Raw genomic sequence first — 23441 nt, forward strand, 5'->3', positions numbered from 1 at the left:
CCTGGGAGTTCTGATTTCCTTGACCTCACCCAGATACCCAGATACCCCTGTTATCAGCCACTTCACCCTCTTATTACAGTTTGGTGAGCACAGTTAGGTTAATCACTTACAAAAGATATTGAAAATGGGCTTTGCTAGGATGTTGTTTATAGTCTCTAGTTTCTCCATGCTTCTCTGGTCTTTTATGCAGGAAGCACTTGATTTTTGGTTTCACAAAGTGCCTCAGTTTATTCACCAAATACTAGAACTTTTTGATTATTACAAATGGTGTGCCATAACACTGGCAGAATTTATATGTTTTATACCTACGGCTATGGCTCTGGTTTTTGTTATTGTGCAATCCTTAATAGTCCTGAAAAGGGTCTTCTCACATCTTTGGCTGATTTTTGGCTCTACTTCCAATGCAAAACCTGACTCTCCCTAAAAATGGTAGAAAACATGAAGCTACTATTCCAAGTCCTCAAACAAATCAGGGAAGGGAAAGAATTGGACGAGCATACAATCCTCCAATTGGAGATTATAGAGACAAAGTATTTAGGGGCTACCAACTCAAGCAAAAAACCACAAGCTGCTAAGGACACCCAGACTCTGGCGACAGAACACTGAGACCACAGTATCCGTACTCCCTATAGTTGACAGAACCTTCCTGCAACCTGGGGAGGGTATTGTCCATGTCAAATCTTATAAGGCCTTTATCCCTAATGATTTAGAAGTGCTCAGGATGTGTTTCCCCAAGTTCTTCCTCTCACCTTTCAAGAGCATAAAAGAAATGAAGTGTGTCTTCACACTCTTTAACCCCAGTTTTGATGACAGAGTTTTGACCCTGGACAAATAGTTTAACTTCTGATAAAAGGATCCACTGGAGAGGGAAATGGCAAGCCACTCTAGTATCCTTGCCAAGAAAACCATGGGGTCACAAAGAATTGGGTATAACCAAACAATAGCAACCTAAGAAATGACAATGAATTCCAAAAAGCCTGGGAAGAACCATATGAACTGATACAAGGTGCGGTAAGCCGAACCAGGTGAATATTGTGCACAGTAACAGCAATATTGTAAGGATGATGAACTGTGGAAGACTGAGCTACTCTGACCAATACTATGATTCAAGACAATTCCAAAGGACTCAGGATGAAAAAAGGTAGCCATATACAAAAAGACCTGATAAACTCTGAGGGTAGACTAACGTATACTTTTCTTACCTTATTTTTCTTGGTTTTTCTGAGTTTTCTTTAGTATCATGGTTAATATGCAAATATATTTTTCATGACTTCATATGTTTAATTGCTGTCATATTGCTTGCCTTCTCAAGGGTGGAGGAGGGCTAGAGTGAGGGACAGAATTTAGAACTCAAGTTTTTTTGTTTATTTTAATGAATGTTGAATTGATAATGATTAGTAAGATGATTTCAGAAAAAGTTGGAAAGATCTGCAGAAAATGATGCATAGCAAAATAAGCAGAACTAGGAGAACATTGTACAAAATAATAGCAATATTGTACAATGATTATCAGGGAAAATTTGGCTACTCTCAGCAATGCAATGATCTGCAACAATCCTGAAAGACATGACAAGGAATGCTATCCACCTCCAGAGAAAGAACTGTTGGAGTTATCTTTCACATCACTGTATTTATAATTTTATTTTGGGGGTTTTGGTTATGTATGAGTGTGCTCTTACAGTAATGATCAATATGGAAGTATGTTTTGTATGGCAATAAAAATTTTTTTTAATGTTTAAAAGTGTACATGTAATTGGGGAATATGTAATGAAATAAATAAAAGTATATATTTTTAAAAGATACTATGCTTGTTGGCTACAAGGGAGTTTTGTATTTTTTTTTTAATTTGGGGGAATATTAGGAGCATGAAGGATAAGGCTAGTAAGATAGAAGAAAATAAGAGCATCAATGAAGTATTTTTAAAAAATTTTACTTTCTGTCTTATATTGATTCCAAGACAGAAGAGTTGTAAGGGCTAGGCAATGGGAGTTAAGTGTCAAATTTGAATTCAGGACCTTCCTTTTTCAGGCCTAGCTTTCTAGCCACTGAGCCACATATTTGCTCCCCAGTGAAGCATTTTTAAGTGTCCAAAGCTGAATGGAATTTGGTTCAGAAGAAAACAGGTGGAACTACTTAAAAACAAAAAAACAAAAAAAACAAGCTGTACACAATGGAGCTTTGTGATTTCAAAGTATAATCCCCTTTCTGTTCTTTACATATGGAAATGAAACGGATGTTTCTCAAATTCAGAATAACAAAAAAATTAATTCTTTTTTCAGAATAAAAAAATTATGGCTAACTCTTAACAGAGATGGGACCTATTGGGGACAAGATGTTGCATTATATCCTTAGAGGTAGTCACAGTATCACTGGCTTTTGCTTAAGTGTTGCTCTTTGTCACATAGATTTTGATCTGAAGGAGAGAAAGATTTTCCCTTCAGAACAGAGTGATCAAAGAACAAATGTATCAGTAAGATGTGGGGTATTTAAGTATGAGGGACAATTCAGGAACTAATTTTGTGTGACCACGAATAAGTTACTTCCCTTTTCTAGAACTTAGCTTCCTTCTTCCTAAAAGAGAGGATTCTTTCCAGTTCTAAATTCTATGATCCTAAGACTTTGGGAGACCAGATCAAGAAACAGGATAAATAACTAAGCCTGGCACTACCCTGCTGCTGACACTACCCCCAGCCTCCAATAGAACCAGGGCAGAACTTGGACCACCTGGGAAAAGTCACAAGGAGGAAATCAGTAGATCATAAAAACTTCCTAACCACTGGAGTTGCCCCACCACAGAAAATGGCACGGCTGGCCTCAGAAAGCAGTGGGTTTCCTGTTCCTGGAATCATAGCTAGATGACCACTTGTTAGGGATGCTGGAAAATGAGTTCCTATTCAAGTATGGGTTGAACTAAATGACATCCAAATAACTCTAAGATGTTATCGAAGTGGGACAGCTAGATGGTTCTATTGATAGAAAACCAAGTCTGCAGACTGAAGGACCTGGGTTCAAATCTGCCCTTAGACACTGCCTAGCTTCATGACCCTGAGAAAGTCACTTAACCCCAAATGCTTAGCCCTTGGCACTGTTCTATCTTAGAATGGTTCTATGCCAGAGGGTAAGCAAGGGTTTAAGTAAATTAAAACATGTTTTAAAAAGATGTTATGGAAGTTATCCAAAGGAAAACTGAATTTGGGCCCCTGAATGGTAGCACCATTGTACATGTTCACTGCTCCTCAGATCCCAGAGATTCCCAACAGGGTCAAATTGTTGTGCACCAGGTGGTTTCAAGAAGCAAGGAAGGAAGGGACAGCTAGGTGGTTCAGTGGATGGACAACCAGATCTGGAGAAAGGCGGCCTTATGTTCAAATATGGCCTCAAACACTTCTTAGCTATGTGACCCTGGGCAAGTCACTTAACCTACACTGCCCAATCCTTACTGCTCTTCTACTTTGGAACTAAAATTTGTTATCAATTCTAAGACAGAAAGTAAGGATTTAAAAAAAAAAAAAGCAGCAGCAAAAGAGGTTAAGGATAGTAAGACAATACTAGTAAATAGTAAAGGAAGCAGTTTAATTTAGTAGAAATAGTAAGTGAAAATTCATTTAATAGAAATAAGGAACCTAGAAGTCCAATATCCTTCTCATCCCATGCTTTGCAGCCCTTTGCCTAAAGAGGAGAAGGAGGAGGTAGGGGGGAAATGAAGATTAAAGGAGACAGAAGCAAAGGTTTAATTAGGAATTTTTTCTTCACAAGAATGAAAGAGCCAGGCTCCTCTCCTCATCCCTAAAAAGGGCCTGGGGACAAAGTGAGTGAGAGAGGGAACCAAGAATCCTGGAGCCTGGGGTAAAGAAGACTGCTTCCAGAGCTAAAATCCCACTTTCTGCAAGAAGCCTTTCCCCATTCCCCTTAATGCTAGTATCTTCCCTCTCTTGATAATCTCCAATTCATCCCGTATGTAGTAAACCATGTTTGTACATGATTATTTGCATATCATCTCCCAAATTAGACTGTAAGTTCCTTGAGATCAGGGACCTTTTTCTGTCTCAGCATCCCTAGCACTTAGTAGCCCTGGTATATAGTAAGTACTCAATAGAAATGCTTGTTGACCAAACTCTGCTCAGGAGGAATGAGGTCCCTCTCAAGCACCTTGTTCACAGTCCGATGGGACACGACTCTCCAAAGGCCAATTGCAGCCTAGAAGGGGTGGCTTTTTCTGGTCCCATCCCTTCCAGAACCTCTGATCCTCTCCCTTAGGGCTTGGTCAGAAGAGGTACTGAGACTCATTCATGAAACTTATGACTCAAGACTCCTCTTCATGAAGCCCAATCCCCATTGCACTGTGCCCCTTCCCCCAGGGAGAAAAAGGAGGAGGAGTATAGGAAAGGCAGCAAAAGGTGAAGAATGAATGAGAGAAGGGAGAAGAGGAAGGCAGGAAGATGAAGGAGAGGAGGAGGGAGAGAGGAGAGAACAAAATAATAAGAGTCTTTGGAATGAAGGGGGGGAAAGAGAAGTAGAGAAGAGAAAGGAGAACAGAAAGAGGGAAAGGGTAAAGCACCCCCTGCCAGGAAAGAGCTGAGACAATGTGGCAGTCTCCCAAAAGAGCCAGCGTGTAGAGCAGTGATTCCCTGGTGGGTGCTGCAGTGATCCAGGGGAAGCGGTGATGGCCACAGGTGCATTTATCTTTTCTATTAATTGCTATTGAAATCTTTTAAAAATTAATTTCTAGGGGCAATAAGTAATATTTTTTTTCTGGAAAGGGAGCGGTAGGCCAAAAAAGTTTGGGAACAGTGCACTGGTCTAGAGTGAAAAGAGTTCCTGACTTCTGGAGTTGATACCTGACTTCTTATCCTGTTATCTACTCTAGTTGCAGTGGGACCAACCTTAAGCAAGACACTGAAGTCTTCTGAATAGTTTCCCTTCTCTGAGAAATGTGCACAATAATCCTGGCTCTTCCTCCCTCCCCAGATTGTTGTGAGGATGGATCTAGGAGCCTTACTGATAGGAGTTTTTGCTGAGGAAAGACTGATGATTTCAAAGGCCAGGAGAGAGAAATCTGCCTTCTAAGGGGACCATCAGACTCTCAGTCCTATCCATTGTCAGCCTCTCTACTGATCTCATGTCCTACCCCCAAGGTGGCTCTGGGTAACAAATGGAGGCAAATAGGGCCTCATCTGGTCAGAATTCCCAACTCCAACTCCCTATCCCCATTCCTGGAATGCTCTTCCTCCTTGCCTGGGTCTCCTGGTTTTCCTAGCCTCCTTCAGAATAGCTGAAATTTCACCTTCTCCAGTAGGCTTTTCATGGTCTTCCCCCACCCAACCCTCCCCACCACCACCACCACTGGCTAGTTAATATCTTCCTTCTCAGATTATCATCCACTTGCAATATATATATATCTTGTATGTGTGAGCTTATTTTAACCAGTTCCTTTCTCCTCCTCCATTACAATGTGAACTCCTTGGGAACAAGGACAAATGTTTTTGCCTTTTATTTTTAATCCCCAGCCCTTCGCAGAATGTGCCTGGCATATAATACTTAATAATAGGGCTTCTACGAAAGTTTTTGGAAATCCTCAATCCCAATGCTTGCTGTCTAGCTGACTGGCCCAACCAATCTTCTTCCAGAACCTCAGAGCCCAGCTACCTTCCCAGAAGAAGGTACAAGAGCTGATACTTGTTCTCTGACCTGAATTGTTATAGAGGCAACTGTGAGCCTAAATGTTTGTGAGAAACTTCAGGCCTGCCTTGTCTAGGGGATTGCTTTTTTTTTTTTTTTTTTTTTTTTTTTTTTGGCTCTGATCACCGGACCTGGAGTCAAAGGAGGATCATTCTGTGATGATGTGCCACCATTCCAAATAAGCTCTTGCTTGCTCTAAATGGGGAAAGTAATCCCCTCTGAGCCACCAGGGGCTGACCAGCAAGGGCCCTGGACATCCCTAGACAAAAACCCACCACCATCTCGTCCATCTTCCCAACACAGAGCTCAGGTTACATTACATTTATATTTATTTCCCTCCACTTCACGCTGGCTTCTGGAATCCTACATACCCTGGAACCGCAGGCCCTTGATAAGATGGTGAGTAGTCTTGTTAAGAGAGCCCCCGTGCACCCCTCGTCGGCCCATGAGCACCAGCAGGGCCTTGGGTGTGAGTCCCACGCATATGGAGCGACCATCCAGTCCCTTGGTCCTAGCGTCCAGAACGCCATCGCCGTCTTCTAGCAGATGGTCGCGAATGACGCAGCAGCGTCGACCTCCCAGGCTAATCCCAGACTGCAAGAAGCTGCGGCGGTCATGGCCCGTGAGTATGCCCACTTCCTGCGGGGATATGGCAGCCAGCAAGCCTCCAGGCCTCGAGGCCCAGACGCAACGGTTGTCTGAATGGCCCACAATGGCGACGTCATCTATACGCTTGTCCCGCAGTACGGCGCTGATGTACGTCTTCCAGTCGCCCATTCCAGGGAGATAGAGGACCCTGCTCTGTGCTCTCAGTCCCCGGGGGGTATCCTAGTGCCCACTGCGGCTTTCCCGGTTACCATTGTGACGTCAGCACCCTCTGTGACACCAGCACCCACCGTGACACCAAAATTTGTTCTGAATTCAACATCTCCCTCCGCCTTCTAAGCCCTGCCTGGGGCCAGAGAAAGACAAGTTCTTTTATTGCCCCACGGCGCTGAGAGAGGACCCAAAAGCCAAGGTAACAGTGTCTCAAGCTCTTCATTCCAGGACCGCCCCATGCCCGAGTGCCCACCACCAGGGTCTGTTAGAAGGCAACGTGCTCCCGGATCCATTCTAGGTGACTAGCTACGCTGGCGTACACTCCAGGCTTGTTTCGGTTCCCACAGCCGGTACCCCAGCTGACCACTCCGCGCAGAGTGAGCCGGCCCTCCTCCTCGCACACCAGCGGTCCCCCGGAGTCACCCTGGGCCACTGAGATGTCAGTTCGTTGTCCCTCCCTCTTGCCTCCCCGTGCCCTCTTCATGCAGACTGCTTCTCCGCTCACCTGGCAGGCATCTGTGCCCCCTTCCAGGAAGCCAGCGCACAGCATGTCCGGGGTGACCGATGTCCCATGCACGTCTTTGGCTGAGCAGCGCTCCTGGGGAATGATCGGAATCTGGGCCTCCTGCAGGTAACTGGAGTAGTCCTCGGCCTCTGCAACGTGATAAGGCACGGAGAGGTGCCCGGACTTGGAGTCCTTCGTGGGGTCATTGGGTGGAGGGCTCAACAGGAACCCCCAAGGTCAGGATCTCCCCGCTCCCACCACCTCCCCAGGTGTGTTTGGGACTTACATTTTCTTCCTACACTCCTTTTCATCTCCCCCCACCCCGACTCCAGTCCTGAGTCCGGTGCCCCAGATTGTAAATTAACTGAGTTAGGGGTGTGAGCAGCAATGGCGCAATCTCTCCCAGAGACCTTTGAATCTACAGGGATCCAAGGACTCTCTTAAGTCTCAGACAAATGCTAGAATTTCTCTGTACCAAGGCAAGATCCCCCAAATCGTGAGAGAAAGTCACCGGGCTCTGGAAGACCCCTTTTACCCTTCTCCCATAAGATCATAGGATTTCAAACTAGCATGGGACCTTCGAGATCACCCCTAGCCTACTCTTATTTTGTAGGACCAGAGAGGGGAAGTGACTTGCTTAAGAACAATCAGAATAGGTCTGAGCCAGAAAAGTCTTAGGGTTCTTGCCTTTCAAATCTGAAATTAGGTTCCCATGGTCCAGGTTTATAGAACCAAAGCGCTTTGCTATCTTTTTTTTTTTTTTTTTTTTTTTTTTTAAACCAGACCATAGCTATCATCTTTCGGGGAATTCCGGTGAGGACAATGCCTTTCACCAATGCAGATGAACACCTGCTCTGGACCTTCCAGTCTTAGAAAGAAGGCTGAAGCTCTGCAAAATGACTGCGTGGGTGTGGGTGTGTACTCGCCAAAGTCACACAGACTCCTGGTTTCGGGAGCTAAATCTTAATTTTCAAAATCAACTCTATCCACTCGGCACCGTACGTGCCTGCCGTTTGCCATTTATCTACCTGCTCACACTCTTTTGCCTCTTTCATTAGCCTCCTCTCCTGTGCCAGAGACTCAGTCGGGGCAAAAGCCATCTGAGCTCACTGCTCTCTGCTTACTACCTTCATGCTGGTAACCCCAGCCTGCGACCTGGCAGCTCGAGGCGTTGCCTGGAGGCTCCAGAGTCCCCGGGAGACATACGGGCTGAACGGAGGGCGAGAACCGCGCACAACCCCCATCTTCTCTCTCCTGCAGCCGCACCAGCGCTAACAACCAAGAAATGCAGCGAGACAGAGCTTTGAGTGCAGGTTCGGACCCACGTCTCGGGCCCTCTTTCCCTATCCAAGGGGAAGCCTGGGGCTCAGAATTGAGCTGAGGTCATCCTCTTGGCCCGGGCACTGCTCGCCCCCCACCTACCAATGTCGTGCTGAAAGGTGTGGGCCTGGAAGCCCTCATGCAGTCGGTATTTGCGCACCGAGAATTCCTGGCACTGCTGGCAGCTCTCGTTGTGTCGCTCTTGGCCCAGGACCACCTTCAGCAGTTCTGGGGCAGGTCTGTGGGAGCACCGACTGGCAGCTTCGCTGGGGCCCAGTTAGACAACCCAGGTCTCCCCATCCTGTACGACTTCCTGCCCCCACTCCTGTCAGGCCTCCTAGACTGAGCTTCAAAGCCAGATCCCTGACCTTCCCTGCTTGGGAAGGACGAGGATGAGAGCGGGAGGAAATCCCAGGCCTTCTCTTTCCGTGGCCATAAAGGGATCAAGCTTTTCTCATCCCAAACTCAAGTTTCCCCACTGGCCAGGGCTCCAAATCTTGGAGTGGTTCTGGTGGAGAAGCCCTGGGTAACTCACCTGTCCTCCAGACAGTGCGCTGCTGTGAGAACCCAACAGGCGCTAATAAGGCTGCCAGCGCAGAAGTTCTGGCCCAGATAGAGGGCTGCTATGTAGGGGTGTGCCCCTGGTAATGCCACCAGCCCTCCGATAACACGAGTCAATCCAGAGAGCCTCTTCCTTTGCCGCTGGCCACAGGCCACAGAATCAATCTTCCACAGAGGAGCCTGGGACACAAGCCTCTCCTTGGGCAATGCTGGAAGAGACCCAAAGCACCAGACTGTTGAATGATGCTGCCCAGCAGCACTGATATTCCCCTTTTCTATGTTTACATTGTGCCCTCTGTGTTGTACCTTTTGCCCTCCCTGTGATGTTGTAATAGTAAACCCTTACCTATGCTTCCCTGGCATTCTATTTGTATTGCTCTCTGCCTGTTCTTGATCCACACTCTTAGATTATGGGGAGGGGAGTCCCCAAAACCTCTCCCCAAACCATGAACATAACACTGTGAGGCAACTATGGCTCAGTGATTAGGAGAACTGGGCCTAGAGTCAGGAAGCCCTGAGTTCAAAATAGGCCTTCCACTTCCCAACTCTGTGACCTTGACCATGTCACAACTTCTGTATGCTTAGGAGGTAGCTAGGTGGCTCCATGATAGAATACAGGGCCTGGAGTCAGAAAGATCTGAGTTCAAATCTGCTCTCAGAAATACTTCCTAGCTGTGTGACCCTGGGCAAGTCACTTAACTTTTTATTGCCTGACAAAAGGATCCCCTGGAGAAGGAAGTGGCAAATAACTACAGTATCTTTGTCCAGAAAACCCTGTGGATAGTTATAGTCCAAAGAGTTAGACATACCTGAACAAGTCCCCTAAAACTGAGCTCCCTGCCTTCCTCTCCCCCAACTATGACCTACTCCATTGACCTATAGTTTCCCCTTCCTTAGTCTTTTGTCATCCTTCTGAAGCCACTCTAATACATTCCTTCCCCCAACTGACAATAAATGTTATAATGCTGAGGGAATTCAATCTTTGAAATCATCTAATAATTAGAGAGCTGTGCCCTCTCTCCATCCAGATTCCCTCATAGTGCCTACCCTCTGCTTGTGCCCTTTTTTTCCTGTGTTCATCCCATCCCATGACATTCCTGCCCTATTCTTTCTGTTATCATTCTGGGTTGGTGCCATTTTTTTTCTGACAGCTATCTGTAACTTCAATTCAACTTAATCCAATTCTACAAGGACTTATTAAGCATCTACTAAGTGGCAGTAAGTTACAAAAACTGAAAAAGCCCCTGCCTTTTAATAAAGCTTATATTCTATTCCTTACACCTTCTGCCAGTGCCTGCCCATTCCCCTTCTCTTTGCTAGCCTTGCCCCTTAGTGCTAACACTGTGCCAACCTGGTCCTCTTTTTACCTACCCTGGTCAGATCAACGTCATATCCATTTGTGCCATCTCTATGCCTTCTATTGAGGGACAGCCTCGTGCTGATTTCTATCTCATGCCCTCTGTCCATGTTCGTTCCCATGCTTAACCCCTTCACTTCTCTCTGCCCACCAACATCCTCTGGGTCTATCCTGTGGTTTCAGTGTTATCAATCCTGTGCCTTCAGCCTGTATCAATCCCTTTTATATTGTTCTATTCCCATGTCAGGGGTTTTCTCTGCCTACTCAGTGTCCCATTCTGCCTATACCCATCCAGCATCTTCTCTCTGTCTTGTCAGCCCATGAATCCCTTCTCTCTGGCCCAATTAGTATCTTTCAAAATTATCTCTGCATCATGCCTGTGCTCCTACCTGTATCCCTCTTCATTCTGCTGATCTTGTGCCCACTGATGCCCTCTGTCTGTACACCCTGGATAAGCACTATACTTTTTCTTTGTTCCAAAGTCTGCACACACCTCATACCCTCCATTGGAACTGATAGTGTACCTTTTCTGTGCTCATCTCATGCCATTTCTTTGTCTAAGCAGCCTTTATTCCTTGTCTCTGTCCACCATGGAACACCTCTAGAAAGTTCCTTCTGTGTTCATATTCCATGTCTTCTATACCCAACCTGTGCTCATTTTCTCTGACAGCCTTGTGCTCTCTGCCTATACTTTCTCTGTACACAGTCTAGTGCCCTCCATCATAATATGGCTGTTCTCAGTATCATGACTTGCCCACCTGTGCCTCACTGTGCCCCCCTACCTCCACCCAAATTTGGTCAGATCTAGGTGCCACTGCTCACCCTATCCTTTGTGGCAGCCATGTACCTCCTGTCTGTGCCCAACCAGTTGCCCTCTAACTACTCCACACCTTTGGTTACCTTTCTCTGTGAACTGTCATCCCTTTTACTTCTGAAAGGAGGTTCTCCCTGTTCCTCCCTCTGTCCCCTCCTAATACTTGGTCCCTAACTCACCTGTAAAGGACAGTGGAGCAGAAATAGTTGGATGCTGTGATGCAATAGCTGGATTCCGACCTGGATCCTGGCATATGGCCAGTCTACAGTATTCCCAGCTCATCTGGCTCCCAGAGAGAACAAAGCACCAGGGGCTAGTGTCATTATCCGGGTTCCTGAAACCATACATAAATGGCACTCAGTACCCTTTCTATGACTCTTTCCTGGTTTGGGCCCCAAGCTGACTCCTCCCCAAATCCTCACTTCCTCCTTCTTCCCTGGCTTTGCCTGGACCCCTCCCTCTCCATCTCTTCATTCCCCAGGCCCATTTTCTTTCTTTTTTTTTTTTTTAAACCCTTATCTTCTTTCTTAGAAGGGATAATAAGTATTGGTTCCAGGGCAGAAGAGTGGTAAGGGCTAGGTAACTGGGGTTAAGTGACTTGCCCAGGATCACACAGATATGAAGTATCTGAGGCCAGTTTTGAATCCAAGAACTCACATCTCTAGGCCTGCCCACTCCCGTTTTCTTATAAAAAGCCTACTAAATCCCAAGACCTCCTCACCTGCAGTAGGGGTGATGGCCCAAACCCCTGGTCAGCACATATTCCCTGGACAGATGCTGATATGTGGCCTCTGAGGACCAGGGTTGGCATTGCTTGCCTGATAATGTGGTCTGTGCTGTGCCCCGGTAGGTGAATCCTTGACCATTATAACATCTTGCACTGGTATCTAGTATGAAGAAGAGCCATCTAGAGATGGGAAGGACTTGGGGGAGCCCCCCCCCAGAACTGGGCTCTCTGCCCTCTTCCTCCAGTTGTTTTATTCTGCTGTTTTATTATTTCTCCCTCCCCCAACCCTTTCTTCTTCCTTTGGGAGAGAAGTGATCCATAGTACATAACGAGAACTGGGAGTAGAATCTGAATCTCATAGGTTAGGATTATAGGATTGCAAGCTGAAAAGAACCTTAAAAATCATTTAGTTTACATCTTTTTTTGGGGGGGGAGGAGAGGAAACAAAGTTGGCACTCATTCCCTCTCCCCTATCCCTTTGTCAGCTTCTAAAGGGGGATGAGAGGAAAAGACTTCTCCCTGTACTTCTCCCTTTCTGTCTTCCCTCGTGATCACATCTCCCCCTCATACTCACCTCAGTTTCTAGTCCAAAAGGGCCCTGGACCTACCTATTTCACAAAAGCGCCCTGCATAATTTGGAGGACAATGACAGACGGACTGGCCCTCTGCCTGCAAGCACATCCCTCCATGGAGACAGGGGTTGTCCAGGCAGGCTGGGAAGAGGACAGAGTTCTCAATATAATCTTTTGGAAGAAAGGATTGAGTTCTCTCCCTCAGCCCTGACTAACCTCCCCCTACCAACAATTCCCCAAGAGTCCTAAAATGGATCTCATTTTCCCAATGGCCAGCCAGATCATAACGTCAGAACCGGGCAAAATTACTGTACATAAAATGTTTAGACCTGGAAGGGCCCTGTAATGGTTAGAATGGGTTTGACTAAATTATAAGAGTAAAAAAATGTTGTTGCCATTATATAAATTAACCCTTAAGTCACAAGGCTGTTAATAGCTCTAATAGCTTTATTATAGTAAGATAAAGACAATAAGAGAGGGAAATATAGAAAGGAGGTAAAGAATTATCTAGCCCAACGACCTAAAGCCTAACAGTCCAGTCTGTCTCAGAATCTCAGCCTCAGAAACAACAACAACACAACAACCAACCACCACCAACAACAACCACCAGAAATTCAAAACAAATGGAAAGGAAGTTCAAATCTCTGACTGATCGAATCAACACGCAAATTCCCTTCTCTCAGCCCTTAGAACATAGTATTAGATTTATAAAGGATCCAAGAACATAGAACCTCAGAGGTACATGGTATCTTAGACTATAAAGTGTCAAAGTTAAAAGTTGGAAAGAACCATAGAATTTAGGATGCAGAATGTTGGGCCTATATGGAACCTTATACATGTTAGATCCAGAAGATCATGGATGAGATATAGAAGGATTCTTAGAACTTTGAAAGCTTGAAGAGATCTTTAAACACAGAACACAGAAGAAATCACAGAATATAGAATGTTCAGAGATAGAAGGGATTAAGATATAGAACACAGGCTGTTAGAGCTAAAGGTGTCTCAAGGTATAAAATATTGGAACTTCAGAACAAAGGAACCTTTGAAAAGGAAACCTAGGATAAAGACTATTAGAGAGGGCAAGAATGTTAAGATATTAGGATGTACAAAGAATGTTAGAATTTAGGGGCAACAGACACAGGACAGTTCTGAGGGATTTAGGGTAAAGAACACTACCCACATTCAGAGGAAACATATAAGAAAAACAACTGCTTGAACGCATGGGTTGATGCGGACATGATTGGGGATGTAGACTCGAAACTACCACACCAATGCAACTGTCAACAATTTGGAAATAGGTCTTGATCAATGACACACGTTAAAACCAGTGGAAATTTGCATCGGCCATGGGTGGGCGGTGTACGGGGGGTAAAGGGGAAAGTGGGAGCATGAATCATGTAACCATGTTAAAAATGAATATTAATAAATGGTTAAAAAAAAAAGAATTTAGGGGCAGCAAAGTGGCTCAGTGGATAGAAAGCTAGGACGAGATAGGTTCAAATATGACCTTAGATACTTTCCTAGCTGTGTGACCCTGGGCAAATCATTTAACTCCATTTGCCTAACCCTTGTTGCTTTTCTGCTTTGGAAAAGATTCTTGGTATCGGTTCTAAGACAGAAGGTAAGGGTTTTAAAAAAAAAAAAAAAGAATCAAAAAATGTTAGAGCTTTAAAAAGCCATAAGCCCCAAGAAATACAAGGTCAGAGCTAGAAGAGACCTTAAAACAAACTTATAAATGAAAGGGAGATTAGATAACAGAACAAAGAATTAAGCATAGAACACAATATCAGATTTGGAAGGACCTTGGAATATAGTCTCAGATGTGGAAGGGAGCTTAGAGAATAGAACATAAAACACAATATCTGGGCTAGAAGAGTCTTTCCAAAGAGACTTTGGAAAATAAAAGATTATTGTCAGAACTTAACCCTCCGGTCCAATACCATTTTACAATTGGGAAAATGAAGGCAAGATCAGAAGCTTCAAACACCGTGAATAGGAAGTCATATCAAGTGAATCAATAGCCCATCTAGAACTCAAACCCAGGTCTCTGGACTTGGGGCTTTGTCCACTACAACCACAATTGCCCTCCCCTGCCCTCCCTGCTCTGGCCTTACTCCAATCCCAGCACCCTGTGGCTGTGCCATGCCAATCCTCACCCTGGCTGTTTGGCAGCCACTTGCAGTCAGCACTGGGGCCCTTACACCTGCACTTGGCCACTCTGGGTGGTTCTGCACAAAACCATGTCTCATTTTCATCGAAGAACTGCCTCAATTGAGGCTGATAGCACTTCTCTGGGGACAGAAAGCATGCTGGTTAAGGGAAAGTTGTTCAGTCATTTTCAGTTGTGTCTAACTTTTCATGACCCATTTTGCAGAAATATTGGTAGTTGGCCATTTCCTTCTCCAGCTCATTTTATAGATGAGGAAACTGAGGCAAACAGGGTAAAGTGACTTGCCTAGGGTCACACAGCTAGTAAATATTTGAAATCAGATTTGAACTCAGGAAGATGAGTCTTCCTAACTCCAGGCCTGTATAAGGAGTGAGTGTGTACCAAGAAGATGCCAGCAATGGGCCCCAAGAGGCAAGGACTCTGATGGTGTAGTTAGAAATCTTGAACCCTTGGACTTCTCCCAAAATCCTTTTTCCTTCGACAGCACATTGCATTCTCACGTTTTGTTTATAAGTTGGCTGTAACCCTGCCTTTTCTCTCTCTTCTCCCACATTTGAGGCTGGGAAAGCTGACTTTACTCAGGCTTTTACTTTTGTCTTTTTATTCCCTTTTCTTCAAGTGGCTATTAATAAATCTTATAAAACACAATACTTGGAGTTATTGTATATTAATTTTTAAGCTTACATGACTCAGATGTTTATATGCCTCATTCTTGCATCCCTGAAATTGTGCTTGCTGGCACAATGGATAGCATATTGGGCTTCAAATCCTGCCTCAGACACTTAACTAGCTGTGCAACCCTGACCAAATTCACTTAATCTCAGTTTCCTCATCACTAAAAGTACAGCAATATGACCTCCCTTCCAAGGATGTTATAAGAAGACAAGGAGATAATATTTGTACAGCACTTTGCAAATCTTACAGCACTTTATAATTTATAAGTTTTATGTATATATATAATTTACATGTAAATTATGTTGTGTATATATCTATGATTTATATACTATTATCATCTAGATTCTCTCAGGATGAGGCCCACAAGGATAGAACCCCTTCCCCATGCCTTGGCCTTGGGGCCACCCTCCTTCCCTGTGTGGGGTGATTCTGTTGAGTACTCGGAAGCTCAGGGTTAGGAATCAGGCAAAGCAGACCTCAAATGAATGGGCACCTTTTTGGCAGTGCTGGCCCATGAGGTGGGGGGCACAGAGGCAGCGGGCTCCATGAATGGTGTTGATGCAGGTCCCTCCTCTCTGGCATGGATTGTGCTTGCAGTGATCTGTGGACAGAAGGCCCCTGAATGAGGCAAGGGAAAGGGAAGGGGGGAGGGTGATGACAGGAAGCATGAATCAAGGTGATGGTGTCCCTAGGAGGTTTCTCTCAGTCTGAGGACTGGAATGGGAGATAATCATCCCTACATGCCCTTTTTTTTTTTTTTTTTTTTTTTTTTTTTTTGAGAAGTAAAGCAGAAAGGCCTGAGCTGTATCCAAATTCCTAGCTTGGGAGTGGGGTAGGGGTGGTACCCAAGGGCTTTCTGGAATGGGGGTGGCGGTGGGGGGATGAAAAGGAGGAATTGCAGATCCAAGAGAGGCACCTTTCACTTTCTTGGACTCCAGGCAATAGGCCCACTGCTGATCTCGATCATAGTTGTCGGTGGTTGCACACCTGGAGAAAGAGGGAGTCATCCCTGCTCTGAAGAGCCCCAAAAGACATACCCCCAAAGACATACCTATCCCAAAATCTGGCCAGAAGGTACTACCAGAACCACTGAATTTCAGGGAGTTGGCTGCCTGGTTTCTTGGGGCTGATGGCCTGGGACAGGGAGATAACAGTACCTTCTCATTTAGAAAGAATTTAAAGATTCACAGAGCTCTCTACAGTCAATTACCCTGTAAGAAGGAAGTGCAAATATCATTATCCCCATTTTACAGATCAATAAAGAGGTTCAGACTAGCCCCAGACCACAAAACTAGTAAAATGTCAAAGTGACAGACACATCTTCCCAAGGAGAAAAAAGGCAGTTTATGGGAATGAAGTAACATTCTCATTTGGAATCCTTGTAGAACACCATGACCAAGACAATCTAGCCTAGCAGAGGGCAGGAGGCCAGGAGCTTACCAGGCATGGGGCCCTGGACGGCCCTTCTTGGTACATCTGTGGTGCAGCTGGCCTCTGTATTGGAAGGGGAAGTAACAGGGCTCGCCACTGGTGACCAGGACTGCAATTAACCCAAAAACACCTAATGAGGCCATTCAGCATACAGAGGCTAGTCTAGTTAGTGGACAGGACATTTGTCAAGTCTATAAGCATTTATTAAGCACTAATTCAACCTGCCTTGCTAGGCATTGCGCTAAATGTTGGAGATACAAAAAAAAAAAAAAAAAAAAAAAAAAAAAAAAAAGACAAAACCAAACAAAAACCAGTCCCTGTTCTCAAGAAGCTCACAGTCTAATGGGGCCAAAACACACAAGCAAATATGTATAAATAAGACACTTTTAAGATAAATTGGAAATAATCTTGAGGAAGGCACTAAGGTTAAGAAAGACTAGACATGGAGCAGCTGAGTGGCTCAGTGGATAGAGAGCCAAGCCCAGAGATGGGGAGGTCCTGGGTTCAAATTTGACCTCAGCTGTGTGACCTCACACTATCTGTGTGACCCTGAGCAAGTCACTTAACCCCCTACTGCCTAACCCTTACCACTCTTCTGTCTTGGAATGGATACTCAGTATTGACGCTAAGACAGAAGTTAAAGGTTTAAAATTTTTTAAAAAGACTAGATCAAGTCTCTGGGAGAGAAAGGTGAGACTTTAGCCAAGGCTCGAAGGAAGCCAGGGAAGCCAAGAGGTGATAAGGAGGAGAGTGTTCCAGGCTCAGGGAACAGCCAGTGAAAATGTCCAATCAGGAGATGGACTGACATGTGCAACTAACAGTGATGAGGCCAGTGTCACTAGATCATGAAGAGTTAAGTGTATGAAGGCTGGAAAGACATACGTTATAAATAGAGGTTTTTATATTTGATCCTGGGGAAAAAATAGGGAGCTGTTGGAGTTTGTTGAATGGAATCAGGAGGGATGACTGATCAGACCAGCTCTCGAGGGAGATCATTTGGATAGCTGAAAAAATGCCAGGCCTTCGGAGCATCAGACAAAAGGTATAGATAATAAAGAGACAAGAAGGAGAGACTGCGGTGTGCTGGGAGTCTCACTGAGAAGGAGCAGATGGGACAAGAACTCATTGAAGAATGAGGAGAATTTGAATTGATCTGGGTAGGAGGAGTATTCCAGGTAGAAGGAATCCCCAACACAGACAAAGGCACTGAAGTTGGGGGTGGAGGAAGGGGAAGAGATTAGGAGTGTCAGAGAACAGGTTTAGGAAATAAATGAAGAAGAGCAGTAGAAGTAATGGGGAGTGGACAGAGAGCACCAGGCTTAGAGTCAGGAAGATTCATCTTTCTGAGTTCAAATCTGGCCTCAGACACTTAGCTGTGTGATCCTGAGCAAGTCACTTAACCCTGTCAGCCTCAGTTTCTCTTCTGTAAAATGAGCTGAAGAAAGAAATAGCAAACTGCTCCAGTATCTTTGCCCAGAAAACCCTAAATAGAATCATAAAGAATTGAACACAACAATGACAGTGAGAAATAAAGCTGGAAAAATACACTGAGAACAAGTTGTAGAATGACTTGATATAAAGCTAAGGAGTTTAGATTGGATCCTTGCATTATTTATCTTGGGACCTGTCCTACTACCTAGCACAATGCCCTTAATAAAATGTCTGAGGACCAAAAGAATCCTAAGCAATCAGAAGCCAGTGAATGTATCCTAACAGAATACCAGCATATTAAACACTCCTCTCAAAAGGTTCACCTGACTGGTAGCACATGGCCTTCCATAAAATCAATATCTTAAATATTCGTTGAATGAATAGATTAATGAATTAATTAATGGTGTAAAAGAAGACTAGAAGAAGGCAAGAATAAAACCTAGGAGGTTGTTACAGTCATCTAGGAACTAGGAGGCAAATAGGACTATAGCTTTAGAGATGGAAAGGACCTCAAGAATCATCTAGAGAGTTCATCCCCCTCATTTGACAACTGAGGTCCAGGGCAGTGAATTTCCCACAGTCACCCTGGTGGTGTCACAAGTGAGATTTGAACCTAGGACTTCTAGGTCTAGAGCTAGTATTCTTTATGCCCTCCCAAGAAGGTTCATCACTAGCTCATATCCCTCTTATTCCATAATGACATGGATTTGACTACTCTGAGGTACCACCTTCGACCTATCAGATTGGCCAATATGACAGTAGAGGAAAATGATCAATGTTGGAGTGGATGTGGCAAAATTGGGACACTAATGCATTGCTGGTAGAGTTGTGAACTGATCCAACCATTATGGCAGGCAATTTGGAATTATGCTCAAAGAGATATAAAAGAATACATACTCTTTGATCCAATAATACTACTACTAGGTCTGTATCCCAGAGAGATAAAAAAAATTAGGAAAGGACCTGTTTATACAAAAATATTTATAGTTGCTCTTTCTGTGGTAACAAAGAATTGGCCCTCAATTGGGGAATGGCTAAACAAAATGTGGTATATGATGGTGATGGAATACTATTGTGCTACAAGGAATGATAAATAGGAAGATCTCGGAAAGAGTTAGAAAGACCTTCATGGACTGATGCAGAGTGAAATAAGCAGAACAGGGAGAACATTATACACAGTAACTGCAATATTGTAGAACAACCAAATGTGATAGACTTTACAATTAACAGCAATACAATGATCCAGGATAATTCTAAGGAACTTATGAAAAAGAATGCTATCCATCTCTAGAGGAAGAACTGTTAGAATATAAATGCAGATGAAAACATATGATTTATCACTTGATTATTTGGATATATATGTTGAGGTTTTGGTTTTATGAGATTATTCACTTTAAAAATGCATAATAAAAAAAATGACATGGGTTTGAATCCCAACCCTATTACTGTATCTCCATGGTCTGTGTGACTTTGGGCAAATCACTTCTATTTTCTAGGCCTTAGTTTTTTCATCTCTAAAACTGAGGGGGTTAGGACTACATTAGCTCTTAAGGATCCATCCTGCTCCGATAGCCTAGGTTCTGTATTATAAAGATCCTTCCCAGTTCTGACATTGCGTTGTAAGGGTTTTCCCATTCTATATGCTATATAGAATTAAAGACTAAATTCCAAAACTCTCTCTCCTATGATTCTATAAGTATCAAGCTTCTCAGTTCTCTCTCCCTCTCTTTTTCTTTCCTTCTCCCTTTTCTTTCTCTTCCTCCTCCTTTCCCTCTCCCTCCCTTCTTCCCTCCTTTCCTCCTTCCCTAACTCTCTCTCTTTTTCTCTGTCGGTCTGTCTCTCTCATATAACCAGTGTCCCTCCCAATAACTGACTTGATTCATCTCTGTTTTGGTTCTATTGTAGGGAAGGGAAAGGAGACTGATGGCTGATGGAGCTGGAAAGTCAGAGTGGTGGCAGATAGTAGGGGCTCTTCCCCTGTACTTCACTGCCTCTTCATTCATTCACCAAATATTTGAAAGGCAGACTACATATAATAACAAAAGCCCCAATTTCTACTGTGCTTTATAATTTATATATTTCCCTAACAACTTGGAGATTGCTCAAGTATTAGCAGAGAACAAGCAGTCTTTCCTTTCTCTCTGGATTATCCTCAGTGCCTGGCATAGTGCCTGATACACAGCAAGGGCTTAATAAATGCTTATTACTTGACTGATGGATGTATAACAGACACTAAATAAATGCTAATTGATTGATGGGTTGTTTACAAATGAGGAAACTAAGTGTCTTAGAAAGGTTAAGTGATCTGGCCAGGTTCAGAGGTCTCCAGGGTCTGACCGTACTTCCTCATGAGTGGTGTATCCCCCACAGTTCCTGACACAGTTGCCTACACAAAACAGGTGTTTGGTGTTTGCCATTTCACAAACTGGGAGCCCAGGCTGGGGGAGGGCAGTGGGACACCCCAGAAGGAAGGAAGGGAGGGAGGCATTAAGAAAGGCCTGAGGCGTGGGTGTTGGTGGCTGAGGAAGTATAAAGTCATCCTCCCTCCCCACTCATAATTACAATAATAGCAACAACCCATTTACATGCCGCCTCCAGATCTGTGCCTTCCCTCAAAGCCTAGGCTAGAGTGTCCCCAGACAGCTGGACCCATCCCTGGGTCTCTATCCCAACCCAGCCCTTGGCCCTTTCTCTATGGAGGGATGATCCTTCCTAGAACCCTACAGCCCTGCCCCACCCACCACCATCTTGTCCATCACCTCACCCTTGGCCACTTGGCCAGAAGTCCTGCTGAGAAGACTCACCTGCTGTGGTCGAGGGATCTTTCGAAGTTTTCCAGGGTGGGGCCTAGAGGAAGTTAGGATGGGAGGAGGTAATGCCACATCAGACTTGCCCCTCTAGCTCCCCCACTGCACCCTAAACTCTCTCTTCATTGTTCCACACATACATTCTTTCCTTTTGCACTTTCTCTCCCACAAGTCAGAGATCCAGAGACCACCCTCCCACCCACCAAACAGCCCTACCTCCCATATCAGAACCCTAAGCTTCCCCATTTCTTTTCCTCTCACTAGGTCCTGATTCATCCTCGTCAGTTCCTGTTCTTGACCCCTCCACTCTGTGTCCAGCAGGCCCAGCGTGGAGAACCTGAACCTAACCCCAACCCTTTCCCCTCACTGCCAGGTGGGACTGAGAATTGCAAGTGGCCTTAGCAGTCATCTAGTCCCTCTCGTACCAGAACAAAGTCCCCTCTCTGACATATCTGAAAAATGGTCACCAAGATTTTTTAGATCTTCAGTGAGGGGGAACTTGCTTCCTCCAGAGGCCACCCTTCCCCTTTGGGACAGCTCAAACTGATAAGCTCTATTTTATATCAAACCGAAATTTGCCTTGCAATTTCTACTCTCTTCTCCAATCTCTTCCCCTGGGCATAAAACAGAACAAATCTAGACCTTTCGGGTGGTAGGCCCTCAAGTCACTGAAGATAGCTGTCATAATTTCTACCCCCAGTCTTTTTTTCCTTTCCTCTCTGAGCTAAATATCCCTAGTATTTATAATGCTCCAGATGCAGTCTGACCAGAGCAGAATACATTAACAATAACAATAATAAAGTAATTAGAAAATAATAATAATGATAACAAAACACCTAGCATTTATCTCTTTTAGGTTTGCAAAAAGCCTCATAGATATTATCTCATTTGATGAGGACTAGCTGCTTATCTCAGGATACTTTGAATATCTTACAGTAACCCTAGATCACATTAACTTTCTAGGCTGCTATATTATTGACTCATATTGAGTTTCTGGAAACTTAAAACCCCAGAGCCTTTTCTGATCTCTGGTTAGCCATGTTTCTGCCATTTTATACATTTTGTGTCTTCTTTTCATGACCACTAGGAGACACCTTGGATTCCTAAAAGAGCTAAGTGCCTGCAGGTGGTCAGGTAGGAATGGGACCAGAGCAGAAGCCTTCCCACCCCTGTGGCACCAGATACTTGGAGGAAGTGGACCTCTTCCTCTCCCCAAAGAAGCCCTTAACCCTACTCTCATCTCTCTTCTGGAAACACCCTATCCCTGCCCTTCTGGCATCCCCTTCTTGCAGAACCTGAAAACAACTCCCCAACTTCTTTCCCTTTAGCAAGTTCCTCTAGAGTCTAGACCTTGCTCTCTCACCCTAAGTGCCGGCCACAGGTCCAACATTAGGACTCCCAGTAGCAGTAGAATCTGCATGGTGTTTCTATGTCTGGATCAATGTGATGGGGGTAAGGTCCAAGGGAAGAGTTGGAGACAAAGAAAGGTAAACTCCACCCAGCTTGAACCCCCTCCCCCTGACCCTGACCCAAGTTCAGGGCCCAGAGCCAGTGTATTCTTTTTTTTTTTTAACCCTTACCTTCTGCCTTAGAACCAATACTATGCTTTGGTTCCAAGGCAGAAGGGTGGTAAGGGTTAGGCAATGGGGGTTTAGTGACTTGCCCAGGGTCATATAGTTAGGAAGTATCTGAGGTCGGATCTGAACCCAGGACCTCCTGTCTCTAGGCCTGACTCTCTAGCTACTACACTACCCAGCTGTCCCCTCAGTATATTCTTGACAGAGGTAAAGACCAGCCCTCCTAGGAGAGGCAGGACTAGGCCAGGATTGGCAAGAGAAAGTGAATAAGGAAGGGGGCCTGGTATAGGATGTCTGGGACTCCTAACCCTGAAGGGTTAAGTCATGGATGGGTTCAAGAGAGGTGGACAAGTAGGACAATCAGATAAGCATTTCTAGATTCCCAGCCTTTATCTCTAATCCCTTCTGGATAACCAGAAGGTTGTTTGGGGGTGGAAGGCAGTTGTGCAAGGGAATTCCCATACATTGGTACAGGAGGTGAAAGCACCATATTTGAAAACCTGTTGGACTTTGAGAAAATTACTTACCCTCTCTAAATCTGTTCCATCCATCTCGAAAAAGAAAGGCTGGTAGAGGATTTAGCTTCAAATATTGCTTTTAATGCTTACTAAAAAAAAAATAACTTTTACTTTCTGTCTGAGTAACAACTCTAAGAAGGGCAAGGGCTAGGCAAACAGATTTAAGTGACTTGCCCAGGGTCACAACTAGGAAGTGTCTGAGATCACATTTGAACCCAGGGCCTTTCATCTCCAGGCCTACCTACTCCTGTTTAATGACTTTTTCTTTAAATCTCTTACCTTCTTTAATCAGTACTAAGTATTAGTTCCAAGATAGAACAGCAGTAAGGGTTGGCAAATGGGATTAAGTGAATTGCCCAGTAGGAAGTGCCTGAGGCTAGATTTGAACCCAAGACTCCCCTCTCCAGGCTGGGTTCTCTATCCACTTAGCCACCCAGCTACCACCCAATACTAACTTTCTAATATGACTCTGGGCAAGT

At 44.6% G+C, this 23441-nt stretch overlaps 2 protein-coding genes across 2 annotated transcripts; both read right to left on the reverse strand.

The window, feature by feature from the left end:
• Positions 1 to 5989: 5989 nt before the first annotated feature.
• PFN3 (profilin 3) lies at positions 5990 to 6671 on the reverse strand. The gene has a single exon (XM_044664412.1). It carries the CDS (start codon positions 6453 to 6455, stop codon positions 6042 to 6044), a length of 414 nt encoding a protein of 137 aa, XP_044520347.1. The 5' UTR covers positions 6456 to 6671; the 3' UTR covers positions 5990 to 6041.
• Positions 6672 to 6743: 72 nt separating this feature from the next.
• On the reverse strand, positions 6744 to 22287 carry F12 (coagulation factor XII). The gene is made up of 14 exons (XM_044661620.1): positions 22231 to 22287; positions 20865 to 20907; positions 16639 to 16738; positions 16115 to 16185; positions 15692 to 15799; positions 14510 to 14644; positions 12390 to 12494; positions 11776 to 11941; positions 11234 to 11388; positions 8858 to 9092; positions 8425 to 8561; positions 8130 to 8273; positions 7003 to 7151; positions 6744 to 6921 (listed from the first exon to the last, which is right to left on the reverse strand). The coding sequence occupies exons 1-14, from the start codon at positions 22285 to 22287 to the stop codon at positions 6763 to 6765; spliced, it is 1764 nt and encodes a 587-aa protein (XP_044517555.1). The 3' UTR covers positions 6744 to 6762.
• Between the last annotated feature and the right edge of the window lie 1154 nt (positions 22288 to 23441).

The sequence above is a fragment of the Gracilinanus agilis genome, chromosome 2, assembly GCF_016433145.1.
Source record: "Gracilinanus agilis isolate LMUSP501 chromosome 2, AgileGrace, whole genome shotgun sequence".
Classification (NCBI taxonomy): domain Eukaryota; kingdom Metazoa; phylum Chordata; class Mammalia; order Didelphimorphia; family Didelphidae; genus Gracilinanus; species Gracilinanus agilis.

Coding starts and splice junctions, on each gene's coding strand:
- PFN3 (XM_044664412.1), bottom strand. CDS start 6,455: ATGGGCGACTGGAAGACGTACATCAGCGCCGTACTGCGGGACAAGCGT.
- F12 (XM_044661620.1), bottom strand. CDS start 22,287: ATGCAGATTCTACTGCTACTGGGAGTCCTAATGTTGGACCTGTGGCCG. Junction 11,389..11,775: donor GGCCATCACCCCTACTGCAG/GTGAGGAGGTCT, acceptor GTATGGTTTCAG/GAACCCGGATAATGACACTA. Junction 6,922..7,002: donor GGGGCACAGATGCCTGCCAG/GTGAGCGGAGAA, acceptor TCAGTGGCCCAG/GGTGACTCCGGGGGACCGCT.